Raw genomic sequence first — 16655 nt, 5'->3', positions numbered from 1 at the left:
TGCACTTTCCACTGCATCTGTGTTTGCCTGGCAACCATGCTGCTTAATGTTTCTGAGGAACGACATTGCTTGGTGGAAGACTGATTACATGTCATCAATAAATTATTGCATTTTTTGCTGTGTGTTTATTCTGTTAAAACATTGCCAGGTTTGTGTAATATGAGTTTTATAAAAGCACTGAGCCACAAGAGGCCGAGGTTCACAGTGATTTTAGAAAAGCTAAGGGGTTTTAGGCATGATGCCAAATGCCCTTTAGCTGTCCTCAAATCACTGTAAACCACAGGCTCTCTTGGGTTGTTGCTTAATTGACTACTGTAGCTTCTTCACCTCCTGCATTTTTACTGTAATCATTCATTCTGTCAAGATTATTTTTTGTGACAAGGTAATTCTTTCATACCAACTAAATGATTTGTCTTCTGAAGTTCAAACGAGGAGAGGGTGGTAATATACTGTGTGTTACTAAGACACAAAAGCATAAGTCAGATGAGAGGCAGAAGAAAATAGAGACAGAGGTATATGTGTGCCTGACCTCGTGGTCCATAGGTGAGTCTGTAGCCTTGTACAGGAGACGAAGGTTGGTCCCAACCCACAGAGAGAGAAAAGAACCCTGCCTCTATCAGGCGTAGACTGGTCACCCCTGGCAGAGACCCTATACGAGGAGAGAAAAAGACACTGCAGGTGTGTGACTGTGATTCATTGAGGGTTCCTGCTTGTGTGAGAAAGGCTGCCTTAGCAATTCTCTGCTGACATTCTCTGCCCTCCACTACTCACTGGTTCGTTGCTTGGCAGAAATAGACTCCCCCACACTGTTGGGGTATTGGGCGATGACAGTCACCAGGTAGTCGGTTCCTGACCTTAGCTCTCCTGCGGTATAGGTCCTCTGACTGGCAGAGACAGTCTCCTGCAGGGAGAGACAGAGGCTAAGACAGGTTTTTGCAAAGTGACTGACTGAAATGGATGGATGAGCCATGGCATTCTGCTATCTTCTTCATGTGTGCCAGGAGAAGGGAATTTCAGTGTTTGCTCTGCCAAATTTTAATCTCTACAGCATCTACACGAAGAAGATCCACCCATTAGACATGTTTATACTTAGCCTGAAGGCACGTGTTTCTCTTGCAAAGCAGGGTTGACTTTGCCTCATAAAACCGCAATTTGCTACCTCAATCTAGGTCACCTCCGTGTGTCAATAATACTTTTCAACATCTGGACGCACCTGACGTAGTTCTGCTGTGATGGGCTGACCCAGGCCAGAGAGTGGCACATACTGGACCACATAGCCACTCACAGGCCCCCCTGCTGCATTCCAGCGAAACCTGAGAGTATCAGACGTCTGGCCTGTGAACTGGAGGTTGGCTGGACCAGAAAATGCCTCTGAAGGAAGAGGAGAGGGTGGAAGCAGGATGAAACATACAACAAATTAAAGGCAGGTTTATGGTCTGACAATAAAGTCTGAGATAAAATAAGATCTGACACATTTGTCACTGTATGTCTTTTCAAATACTGATGTTATTTAAGGTCGCCCACATACCATCACTAACGTAGACTCCTCCTGCTTTGGAACACACTCGCTGGCTCACTAGAGGAAGAAGTGTGTTAAGCAGTTTGAAGTCCCCAACAAAGGAGGTGAAATCACTGCTGGGCTGGGAGGAAATCTGGGCCAACTCATTCCTGTCTGCACTCTTTATACCTAAGAGACCACAGAAAATTGGCAAAGTAAAAAAGAAATCACAGTGGCTCATAAACACATCTAAAAAGTCAAAACTACTCTGAGTAAGAGAGGAGAGACTGCAGGTGAGACACTTACCAACCGCAAAAACATGCACTCCTTGGCTGCGCAGCTTCTGTGCTGGTTCCTGCACGCCGTCCTGGGACTTCCCATCTGTGATCAGGATAGTGATCTGAAAGTTAAGGAGGACACACAGGTAGAAATTAGAAACACAAGATGTGCTATTTTGAAGGGATTCTTCACCAAATGACCATTTGATTGTCAGTTACTCACCCCATGTTACACTGAATTTGTGAAGAAAAGTGACCTAAAAATAAAATTATCTATGCTCTCTTAAAAGCCAGACTCTATTGACAAAAACAGCAATTTTACCTAAACGAACAGAGGAGCTGCTGGTTTATCAAAGCCTCAGTTAGTTTGTTGGAGTTACTAAGTGACTTTGGTGAAACCGAACTAACCCTCAAAAACACCAAAAGTCACACAATAACACAAACAAATGAACTGGCAGTGGTAGACAAGCAGTTCTTGCATTCAGTGGGATAAAATCACTGTTTTTCTCAACAAAGTCTTGCTTTAAAGAGAGCATAGCTACATTTCATTTTACATTCAGTTCCCCGTTGGATAGGGTTGTCTGGGAAGTACTCAACATATGACTGAATAAATAAGACTCGGATTATGCTGTACATATTGTATGAGAGTTTGTAGACAAATCTTTTGATATAGTTTTTTGCTGTTATTAAAAATGGTCGCCAGAGACATGCGAGAAAAAGTTTTCTTTCTGAATTGAGTAATCAATATAAAATGGTCATTTGGGGGCAAAGCATTCCTTTGAAAATGCAGTTTTATAATTATGAAAATGCAAAGAATGGCTGCTCCTCAGACCTTTGGAACATCTCGACTGGACACAGGGTTGAAGAAGTTATCAGCGACAAATTTGAGACCAGCACCAGTGCGTGTGTTTCCACCCTTATAGTTGAGATTCTCTACAGCGTTGACGACCTCGGTGCCAACCAGGTAGGTAGTAAATGTGAATTCCACTCTGGAGGGAGGAAAATGTGCATTAAAGACATAATTGTACACCTGCAGTAAGATCATTTTTGTCATTGCATACACAGGAGAGTATTAAGATGAATATTAACCTGGAGGTGTCGCTGTATTGTATGGCCCCAAAGCGTATCCCTGACTCACTGACAGAGCCAGCAAATGGCTTGATGATTCCAGCCATAAAGCCTTTCACCTGCAGGAAGTTAGCTCGGCCAATACTGGAGGACCCATCAACCAGGAAAACAATATCTGCTGCTTGCACATTATTACACCTGCCTGCAAATACAAAGTGATACAGAGTACATGTGATCTAAACAGACACACAAACTAAAGCTGCCACAATTAGTTGATTCATCAATTAGTCTGTCAAGAGAAATAAAGTGGTGACTATTTTGATAATTGAAAAACTGTTCAAGCATTTTTTTTTTTTTTTAGCAAAAAAGCCAAACATCTGCTGGCGTCATGCTTCCTAAATGTAATAAGTTGAGACTCTTCCTTGCCATAGATGATAATAAACTGAATAGGTTTTTGGACTGTGATCAGACAAAACATACCATCTGAAGACGTCACGTTGGGCTCTGGAAAATTACACAGGGCAAGTTTCACTTTTTACTGACATGATTGATTGATTAAATGATTAATAGAGAAATAATAACTGTTAGTTGCAGCCCTAACAAAGACATGACAACATTTGGGGCAGATGTGATAGTTGGGAGAAGAATTAAAGTTGTTTATACCCTGAGCTTCAGTCCGTTTCATGGAGGACAGCAGGACAGTCACAGCGAAAAACCAGCTCCTCATCTTCACAACCTGGGCACGCAAAGAGCAGATGAAACTTTCATCATGTTGAAAACACTTTAAACTCACAACAAAACAGTTCGACCACATCACAAAATTGTGCTGAGGGATGAAACGGTGACCAGTTTCACGATAAAGCACAATAAAATTTCCAACAGTTAGTGTTTTAAATATCAATTATCATTGAAATCGTGTTTGATTTCCACATGCAACATGGGTTTCTTTTCCCATTGAAAGCACGACATAAGGCAGTGCCTCTGGAGATGTTTCAGCCCCATTGCTTACAGACTGGACGTACAGCAGACAACCCCAGTGACAATACTAGTTCCTTGTCCTCATCTACAGTGACAAAGACACTCAAGCAACCCTTTCAAAGACAGGCTGCTTATGTACCAATATTAAATAAAACTTGGTGAAATTATTTCAGTGCGTGTATGACTACTTTTTGAACTTTTTAAGCACATTTTGAAAATAATTGTGGTGAGCATGGACTTTTGGCTTTTATTTTATGTTCATTTCCGGAGTCTCCTTCCTATGTGGGTTGTTTGCTGCTGTTTCTGCCTGTCTCCAGAGGCTTCTCCCTTCCCCCCGCCATGCACTGAGGCTGAGTGCGCGCACCTGTGACTGATCTGCAATCAACAGGCTGTTAAGACTGCCACCGTCTCTAGCCTCAGTGCCAGAGTATTTGCAACTGCACGCAGTGGTATCTCGGCTCCTCTGATCCTCCAGTGAATTAAGTATCTTGCAAGTTTGATGGTTAATCTTGCTCCTCGTGTGCTAACCCTCGTTCTCCTGCTTTTTGTTCCATTGTCTCCCTCCGTGCCTCTCAGCGGCCCACAGCTCAGCACTCTCACCTGGTTTCCTCACTCTGAACCTCGACTCCGGATCTCCTCAGTTCTCTGCATTATTCTTACACAATAAACCTGTTAACCCTCCTCCCTCTGAGTCTGCATTTTGGATCCTACTCCTCACTGCCATCACAATAATACTACTAAATATTCTGTTAATAGTAAGTAAAGTAGTGCATCCATTAATTGGTTGTTGAAAAATAACATTCATAGTATTCATGCTTGGAGACTTTGACAGGCCTAGTTTTTGTCATATCTACTCCTCCTTCCCTTGTGTCTCCAGGTCATACTAGTCCCTGTATTGTAATCATCTCCTGCTGGATGAAACGCTGCCATCCCACAGCCACTTACCATTCAACCCCGTTGAATTTCCTGTTGCTGCTAGTCACCTGATCTTGTCACTTTCCTGTTCAGCTGCATCCCATTATTCATTTTTTTTCTCAGCATGTGTTTGAGGGTAGTTCAGCCCTGTTATCTGTCAGAGTGTCTTTGTTGCCTTAGAGTTATAGCCATTGTTCCTGCCTGTACCTGTTCTGAACCACCAAGCATCTTTGATATCCTTCCTGCCAGCCTTGTCTCTTTGAAAATATTTTCCTTTTCTACATGTCCGCCTACAGGGTGAAGTCTGCAAACTTCACAAGTTCCTTTTGCATGATTTGTATGGCACAGTTTCAGGGCCACTGAATATTTGCATTGTAGATACACTCTGAAAAAACAATTCATAAACTGGCATAATGACCCAAACTGATGAAGCCAGGGAAAATAATATTATGCCTCTTATCATGAAAACTCTGTGCCACTATCAACACTGGATGCTGGACCTACAATACATGTGCACAAATCCAAAAGTTACTGGCAAAAACACACAACAACTCATTCTCCCCGACCTTCCACCCTGAAACTCAAGGTAAAAAAAATACAAATTGTACTATACACAAATATGGTTACAATATGGTCGTCTTCTCAGAATAAAAACAAGTCCACTCTGTGTAACACATGAATGCTTTCATGCTCTCTTTGTCTCTACACCATACTGCAATAATTACGTTTGTGAGTAATGAGCAGGATGTCTGACATCTTCAGCAGCCCAAATCTTAATTATGGGTGACCTTTCAGGGAAATCCTTATGCAAGATTTCCCTAAATCAACATTGTATGGGCTCATACAGAAGTTATCCCTCTAAATCATCGCTTATGACCCACTAGAAGTGTGTGGTGGTGTTTCTTTCTGCAGAGACTCTGCCTTTTGCCTGTATTTTCTCATTTTCCTTCTGAAAAATTCAAATTTTGGTCGCCGGATGTATGTTTAAGCATCAAAATGCCACTATTTTCCAACCTTAAACATAAAAACTGCTTGTTTTACTTAAAACCTTTTCCCACATGACCTGACGTAGGTTTCTGCATGATGACGTTGCTACATATAAACCTACGTACTGCTGTGGATGCCACATTAGTTCAGTCACACAATAATACAAAATTTAATGATCAAGGCAGCAGGTAGACCAGCAGCTCCTGTGTGCAGTGAGGTAAAATTACCCTCTCTCAATTGAGTTTGATGGCTGTGGAGATAGCAATGTAACTGCTTTAATGGCGATGTTGTAAAGACAATATTTCTCAACTTGAGAGACAGAATTACATTATCTATCAAGCGCAATTCAACACCGCAAATATAACAAACATTCACAGTACGACATCAAACTTCTCAAAGACATCTGGTCCCCTTATTTGCAATTCCTGAGTTCATTCCTCTCTACCTCTGTCCATCCTGACACCATTTCATGTATACTGGAAACACATTGTGCAATGTCATAATGAATATTTTCTGTTTGGGTTTTACTACTCATTATTTGCAGTATTTATTATTTTTACCCTGTAAACCTCCTCGTTCTACACTGTCCTTGTCATGTTTATGTTTTTGATTGTACTGCCTCAAACCAAAATCCTGAATTTGAAATAACTCAAGATGTATACAAAGCATTTCTGAAGTTCTTTAGAGTTTTGAACATCTCTCCCCACATGTCCCGTCCTGTTTTGACCGGAATTACTTGGAATTACAAAACAAAAGAATCAATGGAAACAATGCCCCCATGTGGCGTATACATAAGACTTTAGTTTAAGTTTTTTGACTTTAAAATAGTGAAAATTAAATTAGGTTTTCTATTTGCTGTGTTACTAGGTGGATGTTTTATATTTGCTCTCAATAATTGTGGTCCAGGAGTTAAACCACAGAAAGCCCTTCTCCACACATTTTGACAAAACAAGAAAAAGACATCAAATCTGGTGAAAACAGGTGAACGCATGAATGAGGTTAGAAAAATAGCAGCTGTGTTTCATTGACCTCTGTGCATATTAATCTGACAAAACTTAAATTACAAGATCCTGCAAGACTTTATCTTCATGTATGTTGAAGATAAACTCATAATAAAGCTGGTCCTAACCTGCAGTGAACTAAAGTTAGAAGCAGTCGGATGCCAATATTAAGCATCACTGATGTAACAGTTGCATTATACAACACTGCACATGTTTGCAGATAAAATTCCTTTAGTATTGATTTAAATTGTCATCCTAAAATATCAAATCAAAAAAGACAAAAAAAAAAGTAGTATTAGTATTACTCACCTGTTTACATGTCATTAAGGCCTACAGTTACACATAATTAAGGGTGGGCTACTTTGAGTGACAGGCTGTCTGCCGATAGTGTCCTCAGCTTCTGAATTACATCCACCCCTCATTCCTCCAATGTGCCAGCCTCTTGCCTGAATATAATCACTTCTGGCTTCAAAAAAACAACAAGATGTGACTTCTGACTCCTTAGTCTAATGACTACTTTCCCCTTAAAATTAGTAAAGCTGCACAACTTCACGGATGAACGGAGGCGTCACCCAATGTTATTTGGTCCACCTCAGCATCCGCAGTTTCAAGTCCACCAGAAACAGCCGTTTTGGATCAGACACGTCAAACCAGGCGATCATGGTGCAATTCAGAGAGTGGGATTGTTATCGCTAACGGGTGGAAGGAAAACTTTCACATGTCCAGAGCATCACTTGTATCTTTGAATGAGCTCCTTCATCCTTATGTAGAAGGGAAATCAACGGTGATGAGATCTCCTCTAAGTGTTTTGAAAAGGTAACAGCCTGTGCACTTCAGTATGAGCGTGTAATGAGGGAGACTGCCAAAGACATCTAATGCCAGCAAGCATTTGGTGTTGTTTTTGCGTTCTAATGAGGATGTAAATATTTTGTAAAACGAAGGTCATGTGTGCTTAAATTTTTTGTAAATGGAGGGGGGAAATAGTAGATTAAAAAAGTATTTGTATATATGCAGACTCGGCCTAAACCATAAATTTATACAGTGGGACACAAGCCTATAATGTGATGCTGTCTGTACATTCTCTTTTTCTCATGGTCCTCTTTGCCCTCATTAGAGCAGATAAACTCCTCCAAAGCACTTTATCAGATCAGCCTCTTTGGTTTCAGGAGTGAGGTGTATCATTCACTCCACACCATGACCCATAACACTCATAACACAAACTTTACTACTGTGTGTCTGGAAAGCAGATGCCGGCACCTTATGGACAAAATGTACCATTTTGAAAAATGACACAGGGAGTTTGCTCCTCTTTAAAACACTGAGAACGCAGGACTTTCTCATTGTGAATTTTATTTTTGACCAGTGTCATCTTTACACATCATCAATGTCACACACCACTGCTTTCAAGTTATAAACAAAACTATCACCCTCAGTCATGTCAGTGACAGCTGTCATCTGGTAAGGAAACTTTAATGCGGATGTCGGGCACCTCTTTCCATGCCAACCTCTATTCACATTCACCTTTTCACAGAGGTGATGCAAGACACAGCGGCTACTGCAAATAGCTGACAGATGTTGAGCCAACGAACAAAACCTCTGATCTCCTCTGTACAGCTATTGAAGCTACAGTAAACATTGTCAGGATCAAAACCATGAGAAACCACTTAAGTTGATGAAACCAAATGTTCAGCAGACAGAAGTGACTTTCTGAGCCTGTATAGGAACGAAAAGAACATCAACATCATCTGGAATTTGGTCGTTTTCACTGCTTGGGATTTTGCTGAAACACTGACCTGAACCAGACTGACTGTCAGTGTGTTTCCATCAGAACCAGACCACATGAAAGGCAGCTGTTAGTAGAAACATTGACAGCAAACCAAAAAACTGCATTAAATGGCTCCCAGTGTGTTGTAGTCATGTATTACAACTTTTATGGCTTACAATAGCTATTGTACTATTCTGTACTACACCACTATTGTTTGCTAAAAGTTAGATGAGAAGACTGATACCACTCTCATATCTGTCTGGTATATATGAGACTACAGCCAGCTACCTGTTAGCTTAGCATAGCATAGACTGGATACAGGGAGAGCAGCTTTCTCAGTTGTTTAATCAAAATTTAATTACTGCACCAAGCCAAGAAAATGTCCGGCACATAACCCCCCAATAAAACCACAACTTGTTGTCTTTACACTTTAATGGCGGATGCTTTAAGGGCGGCAGTAGCTCAGTCCATAGGGACCTGGGTTGGGAACCGGAGGATCGCCGGCTCAAGTCCCCGTCCAGACCAAATACGGACCGTGGACTGGTGGCTGGAGAGGTGCCAGTTCACCTCCAGGGCACTGCCGGGGTGCCCTTGAGCAAGGCACTGAACCCCCCAACTGCTCGGGGCGCCTGACCAAGGCAGCCCCCTCACTCTGACATCTCTCCACTTTGTGCAGGTATAGGTCCTGTTTGTGCATGTGTGTGTATTTCGGACCTGTGTGTTAATGACAACGGAGTGAAAAAATTGAATTTCCCCTCAGGGGGATTAACAAAGTACATATATATTTATTTATTTATTTTTTAAATTAAAATTAAAAGGGACATTGTGTAACATTTTCAGCAAAAATCGATGTCTGCATTCATAAATATGTCATCATTGGTGTACTGTTATCTCCACCCATAATCTGACTTATTCTCATAAAAGGAGAATATTGGATTTGTACATTGTGTGGGTAAGTCATTTGGGAGGTTCCATAACATTTCGCCATTTTAAAAATATAACCACCAGCAATGGACATGTAGCCCCGCCTTCTGCGTTTTCGTTGAGAGCCAGGCCAGCACTGCGTGCCTGAAGGCTAAAACACACGGCGGCGTCATATGACGGCGGCGTCATTGACGTGAGTCAAGTGCCGCCTCCAACACACACAAAAAGCGTTGTGCTGCGGGGCGTCAACCAGATTTCTATTGCACACTCCAGTCCGCTAGGCTGGGAAGTACAAAATAGCGCTTTGTCAAGGGCGGCGCTAGAAAAATAGGACAATAGCATGAAGTGCCGCTGCGCGGCACGTCGATGCACATTGAGCCGCCGCTGGTGTGGGTTTGTAAATAGAAAATAATGGGGGCGGCTGTTTTAACACGCGTCATACGCCGCTGGTGTGTTTTGGCCTTGAGAACCTGAAGGAGAGGAGCAAGAGGCCCTTCGCTACTACCCCGGCACTATTGCAGCATAACAAAGTCCCACTCTTTGAGCATAATGCAGGATCATGCATACGCAGCATCACGGGAGACGGAATCCTCGTCGCCAAGAAAGCGCAAAAGAGAATCAAAAAGGCAACATGACCGGCAAATTCAAAAAACGAGGGTCAACATCAGAGTTGCCTTTCCCAGGTGGAAGGGGCTGGTGAAGGAGAAAGGTAATGCAATCACAGGCCAGCAGTGATGCGAGGAGAGGGATGAGGTGTGTGAGGTTGAGCCACAAGATGTGACTGGTTTGTTTCAATTTACACCCACCCCAACAGTCCTATGTTGTAAACACAGCCAGCATGGTGAGGAGGGGGTTTGTCAACTCGCGTCACGTGTGTCTGTGTAGGAGCCTGAATGAATACTCCATGAAGTATCGGATGACAAGGTTTCATCAATGTTATTATAGCTTTTTGGTACACAGCGGCTATCGTTGTTGCAATGTGCATTTGAAACAGTGAGGAATGCAATATATGATGCAATATATGATTTCAACATTAGATGGGAGAAATTTGCACACACTGTGGCTTTAAGTCCCCATTAATTAAATGAAAAATATTAATCTAGTCTCTGTGTTAATTTATCATTTGCCTCCTGTTTTTTTTTTTGTATTTTTAACATCAAAATCCCTGTCTTTGCTCTTTCTGTAAAACCAGGTAAAATGGTTTCAAATGTTTGATGACTCGTTATGCACTAAGGGGCCTTTACAAAAGTTCAACAAAATTAAATGAGACTCTGAGCAACTAGCTAGCCACACTGGTCATATAATCCTACACCTATGGGTTGTAGCAGCAAGCTAAACAGCAATATGGGGAGAGATACAGTAGGAGGAGATGTGTGTTTATTCATCTCTTATGCTCCTCCTGATCTAATGGCGAGGGAGGTGTGTGTGGAGCCAACACAGTCTGCTTAACAGTAGATTCTGCTGCAGCTCTGAATCACACATAACTTAAGGCCTGCCCCCTTTATAGTGTTCCAATCAAATGTGAAGGATTTGATTTAAATCCCTCTTGTAACTGTACACCGCTCAACTATTCAGTTTCACTGCACAGGGACTTTAAGTTTTGTTTAGATTAAAGCCAGCGTGCAGGACATTTACATATAAAAGTTGAGTTCCCACAGTGCTGACAATGCCAATTAAGCCCATCGCCACCATAGAAAACTCTCTGTATTTCGTAGTATACTGGTGTTGTGGTTTCTGGTGTCTGCTGTGACTTCCTGTGCTTGCACACCGAAAGTGTTATGTCAACCAATCAGAGCTACAGAGGAGAGGAAGGGCGAAGAGACCATAGCAACGGTGCAGCAGCTAGGAGTATGGTGGAAAGAGAAGTTTAGATAGAAAAGACACTCAGCCTTCATAGGAAGGATTAAAGTCAAAAAGACCTGACGAAAGCTCTCCTTGGGGCGGAGGAGATGCGTCAAGCTCACCTGCAGTATTTATGTAAAATCTCTCACTGCTTGAGGGGGGAGAAGAAACTTCCCCACTCCAGCTTCAAACAACAAGATACAAGAACATGTTAAATGGTGAGCTTTAGAGGTGCTGTCAGCAGGATTATGTTACCTTTGGACAGAGCCACGCTAGCCATTTTCCCTTGTCTGCAGTCTTTATGCTAAGCTAAGCTAAATGTCTCCTGGTTGTGGCTAAATACATTTACCCACAGAAATGAGTGGTATCAATCGTCTAATATTTATTTATTTTAGTTTAGTTTATTTTATTTGTAAAGGGACCATGTACAATATTAAACATAAATGTTGCCATTTGATGGATTGCACCAGATTTAGCTTAAAGCTAATTTGCATCTGCAGTCCCTTGGCAGGTTATGAACAGAAACAACATAGATACACAGAGCAGAACATTACACACACACACACACACATGTGCATATGAAGGCCTCTGCTCTATTTTTGCTCTAGTCTATTTTTTTTTTATTTTTTTTTGTCCAAAATTATCGCATTTTAAAAAATACATCCTCATGTTGTGTCAATCACATTACACACTGACTCCGAAACTCTCCTCCACCATTAAAGTTTTCGGAACGGGTTCAATTTTTTCTTCCATACACCAAAAGCCTGGAGATGTTTGACAAAGAAGCAGTACAGAAAATGTGGCGTAATCTGCAGGACATATTCATCCACAACAAGAGAGAAGAACAGGGTGCACAATATCATTTCATAACTCCCACTTTCAACAGGTGATGATGATGACGACAAGGAGGAGGATGTAACAGAGGATGAGGACTGCACACAGAGCGAGAGTGACAGTGTGGAGACAGAGAGGGAGGACAGCTCAGCCTATTAGTGGGCAGAGAGTGGCAACAGCCGGGGGGGGTACCTCTGGTGGAGAGATGCAAGGAAGCAAATGTGTCTCTCCATTTTATCTCATATTGCAAATTTTCGCAACAAATTGGACTCAGTTTTCAAGGTTTCTGTGCCTAATGATTTTTATCAGGTAACAGATATTTAGAAAACCCATATGTAATCGGTGTACAAAGGCCTTTATCCCCTGTAAGAAAGTATAAGAAAATATTGAACTATTCCTTTAAAAGTTATGGTGCTAAAGATTTAGGAGGACTTGGGACTTTATGTGACAATACTTGAGTACTTCATACATTGTATATTGAGTATGTAGTACACAAAGTAAAGCAATACTTGCATAGCCGAAAATAGACACTGGAATCCATTGGCTTTTTCCTCTTAATTTGTTCAAGAATGAAAACTTTCAGACACTGCCTGAAGCCAGAGGCTCATAATGAGCCATAACTGTTTGTTCCTGCTGTAAGATGCAGAGCCCACAAACCCAACAGCTTCAGAGATTTTGTCCCTTACACGCAGCACACACATTACGCTTAATATGAACCAAATGTAATGCCCCTTTCCCTTTTAAAGATTCAAAGGATTTATTCTAAGACTTCTGCACCTATAAAATTAAATTATGTACAATTAGCTCCTGATGAGCCACATCTGCATGCTCACCTTTGATGTTATTTTTCTGTTTCCTGTATGGAATCTAATGAAACCATGTTTATTTGTGGCGTCGTTATATCAGCCAGGTGCTGAAACCAGAGTCTATACCCACAGTTTATTCTGAGCACTTACATCTTGGCTCACTTAGCAGATCATAATTGAAGGGCATTAATGATACGCAGAGTACTAAAAAACACCAGCTGACAACTAAAAGAAGTGTCAGTAAATGTATCACAAAAAACAAAGTTCTTCCCCTTCCTGCCACTCCCACAACACACCCACAGACCCTGCTCAATTCTAATCTGTACATGCAGCCCTGTTGGTATATATTTTCAAATAATTGTTGAAATAATGCACCGGGCTAGACCACTTGCCAATTGTGGGAGGATCCCACTTCCTCTGATAAACTCCTTTTTTTATTACAACATATGTAAAGATACTCATCAAGTGCATTCCTACCATGGCCTCCACACCTGGAATTTTTAAAGGATGAAGTAACTGGCTTATGGGTATAGCCACACCCTCTATAGGCCACCTGGGAATCAAACCTAACACAGGGTTAAAAGGTCAATGTCTTAGTAGCAAAGTGCTGCTTAGAACCATCCTCAACAGGAATCAAGTGAGGACTTAGTGTGGAAAAAAAACAACCTGTACGCAAAAAGCAATGACAGAAGAATAAAAGGACTTTTCAGGCACAGGAAGAAAGAGAGATTAGGACTCATCCCAGAGCTTCTGGTGGGAGCTGTACAGAGACTGTGCTGTGCTTTCTGAAAGCTCGGCTCAGGCAGGATCACAGAGTTGTGGTTTAGTTAGAGATGCCATTCTCCCAGGGGGGGCGGCGGGCCACAGGCCACTGCAGTGTGACAGAGTGCAGGATTGTGTAAGCTCCCTGAGCAGAACATCAGTCATCAGGGACAGAGAGTGACACAAGTGGACAAGGGGGTGGTGGGGTCAAAGGAGGGCGGGGTGTCACAGTTAATTAACAGAGACTCCTGCAAATTTGCTCACACCAGGATTTTGTGTTCTTGGTGGCCAAAAAACGGCTGGTAGCAAGAACATTAGAGCCTCACTCTGAGGCTGTCTGGGAGTCACAAATTGGATAGACTGATCCTGTCACCTCTGACCTCTACCCTGAGGTCAAGTACAGCATTGCTCACATCTGCTATTAAGGGATTATCAGTCTGTCTCATCCAAACTAAACAAAAGTACTAAAAACAGTCAGCTTTTGAATTTTTCTATGACCCCTTGTTGGAACATGTTTCAAAAGAAGCCCTGATCTTATCCTCCTTTTATTTCACAAGCTTTCACATTACTATTAACAAAAGCCAGATGAAATAAATCGAGGAAATAACCGGATTCATCAGTGGGTTATCTCAATCTCATTCAAAGACATGAATGAATGGAGACAAAAGTAAAAATCCCCTGGCATTTAGCTAGTTTAATTTGACATAAACACACCAAAAGGCCATTTACGCACCAGTAACAATCGAAATACACACAGACCCACTTAAAAAAAATCTGGCTGCAGACATTTCCTGCAAAATGCCCAAATTATTCAAAGATCAAATTATTTTAAGCGTCGCTCTTAAAAATGATGATCTAAACAGAATGTTCTCTGGAGGACGACGGAAACAACATCAAACACATCTAACACAGACACTAACCAGCTGCAGTCCTCCATAGATGACACACTTGGGATCAGTCCAGAGCTCTCCACTTCCAGACTGGCACGCCAAACGCTTTAACCAAGTATAGCTGCAGCAATGCAGTGAATGAAAAGATGAGCGAGGGACAGTGGGAGGGCGAAGGTGAGGCAGAGAGGAAGAGTCTAATCAGTCCGGCTGGAGCTTTTTATAGACATTAATAAAAAATTCCATGTCAATAGGGGGATTTTTTGCTGTTGCATGAGCCAAACCACAGCAAAGACATGGATACACTTAGAAGTCAGTGGAACAGACAATTGAAACCAATCAAAGACAGAGGAGGAAGAGGAGGAGCGAGACCCCCTTCCTCTGTGCAGCATCATGGTGTGTAGCAGGAGTATTGCCCTATAACTAAATGAGTTCAGCTAAGGTCAGCGTGGTTGTACACTCCCCCGTTGTCCTGAACAACTGTAATGAAGACTAATGCAGACTGAGAGATTGCAAGGGCAAAGGAGTATGATTACAGGTTTTCTCGGGGTTGGACATTATTTCATTTAAAGTGCATTGCAAAGTTCTTTATCATCACTCCAACAGGATTCTGATACTCTGAAGGTGTCTAATTTTACAATCAAATTTCAGAGAGGGTGACTTGAGGTGATGAATGTTCTGCTACGTCTTGTTCAAAGTCAAGGCTGTAGCTGTAGGGAAAGCAATAGGTTAAGGAGTGGTGCACTGGCTACAATTCAGATAAGTGCTCTCTATACGTGCAGTATGGGAGTTATTGCTTATCTGCATGTACATGTAGAGCAATCAGTGCCCAAATTTTCATCCATATGCACGGGTGATATCGCAGACATATCAATAAGCTACGCCCTGATCTTACAGAATTAATGCAGCTTGCACACTGTGCACAAACACCGAGTAACACCGGTATTTACTAGACCAATGCACATTAGAGCCACAGAGCCCAGCGCTGGACCTCATCTCTCCGCCTCTGCCTCATCTTACCTGGGGATCTCTGCTCCGTGCACCGGGGCCACAGCCTGCCGCTCCTCACCTTTCCACCTGTGGCATATCCAGCCCTCGTTCTCCGTGCAGTGGTCTGGACACACAGTAGTACTCCCTGTCACCCGTGTCCAGTGTCACAGCTTCAAAAACAAGATAAAGCACAAGACAACCCCACGATCATCCACTGTAAGCTCAGTAACCGAGCTCCTGTCGCTGCATCCCTGCAGGAGACTGTAAAACGCAGTTTCTGATTCCCGAGGCTGCCTGTCTTAGTTGCACACAAGTGGCAGCAGAACAGTCCAGACTTGTTCGGATGCCTGAAGGGGAGTCCTGAGCTCTCCCTTTCTGCTTTTTTTCCCCACCTCATTCTCATTGCCTCTTGTCCCTCCCTGCTCCTGCCTGTGAGCAACCCGTGTAACCATGTGGAGCTGAAACAATCTCATAATTCCGCTACTTTTTACAGGTAAAACAGGACTGCTGCTCGGGGTCACATGATTTCACGCAGGTTGCCTTTATTGACAGTCAGCCCACGTGGTTTAGCTGCCTGTGGTTGACAGCGAAAATACAAAAAATGCATGCAGACATAAAAAAAAAATTTAAAAAAAGGATCTACAAATTAACCTGCTGAGACCCGAACTTTTTTTTGGTATGCATTTTTAATTTCTCCTAGCTATTTTGGATCAGTTGTCCCCGATAAGTATAAAAAACGAAATATTGTCAATGATAATTTAGTCCCAGTGTCCTCAAATGAGACAACAATAAAGTCCTAATGTCCTCAAAAGTGCACTTCCTAATTAACAGTGTTTTGCCTTGTTACTGTTGCTAAAATTGGTCAAATTTGTTGCCATATCAAACTACAAATATTATCATCATCGCAAATAAACACGTTTCAACCATAAAATGTGATCAGGTTTGGAACCTTGTCCACTTTTGTGTCAGGATCGGCTGCAGACTGACTTGGCAGAGATGGCTGCCATCTTGTTTTTACATGGATTAGTGTATTGTGTTCTTACTACCACTAGATGGCACAAAAAAGTGTCCACGAATGAGGACAACAGGTCTAAGTTAAGTAGAATAAAGAAGTTCAGTT

General features: G+C 42.1%; 1 protein-coding gene across 1 annotated transcript in view; it reads right to left on the bottom strand.

The window, feature by feature from the left end:
* Nucleotides 1–16109, bottom strand: part of col7a1 (collagen, type VII, alpha 1) — an 80674-nt gene extending 64565 nt beyond the window's left edge. The window contains exons 1-10 of the mRNA XM_049575874.1: nt 15566–16109; nt 3508–3580; nt 3325–3348; nt 2866–3046; nt 2609–2765; nt 1805–1898; nt 1529–1687; nt 1214–1371; nt 772–901; nt 530–649 (exon numbers count right to left, since the gene is read on the bottom strand). Coding sequence (XP_049431831.1) covers nt 530–649; nt 772–901; nt 1214–1371; nt 1529–1687; nt 1805–1898; nt 2609–2765; nt 2866–3046; nt 3325–3348; nt 3508–3571 — 1087 coding nt within the window. The 5' untranslated portion in view covers nt 3572–3580; nt 15566–16109. The remainder of the gene's footprint in view (nt 1–529; nt 650–771; nt 902–1213; nt 1372–1528; nt 1688–1804; nt 1899–2608; nt 2766–2865; nt 3047–3324; nt 3349–3507; nt 3581–15565) is intronic.
* Nucleotides 16110–16655: the final 546 nt, after the last annotated feature.

The sequence above is a fragment of the Epinephelus fuscoguttatus genome, linkage group LG1 (assembly GCF_011397635.1).
Source record: "Epinephelus fuscoguttatus linkage group LG1, E.fuscoguttatus.final_Chr_v1".
Lineage (NCBI taxonomy): Eukaryota > Metazoa > Chordata > Actinopteri > Perciformes > Serranidae > Epinephelus > Epinephelus fuscoguttatus.
This window is presented reverse-complemented; position numbering and strand designations above follow the sequence as displayed.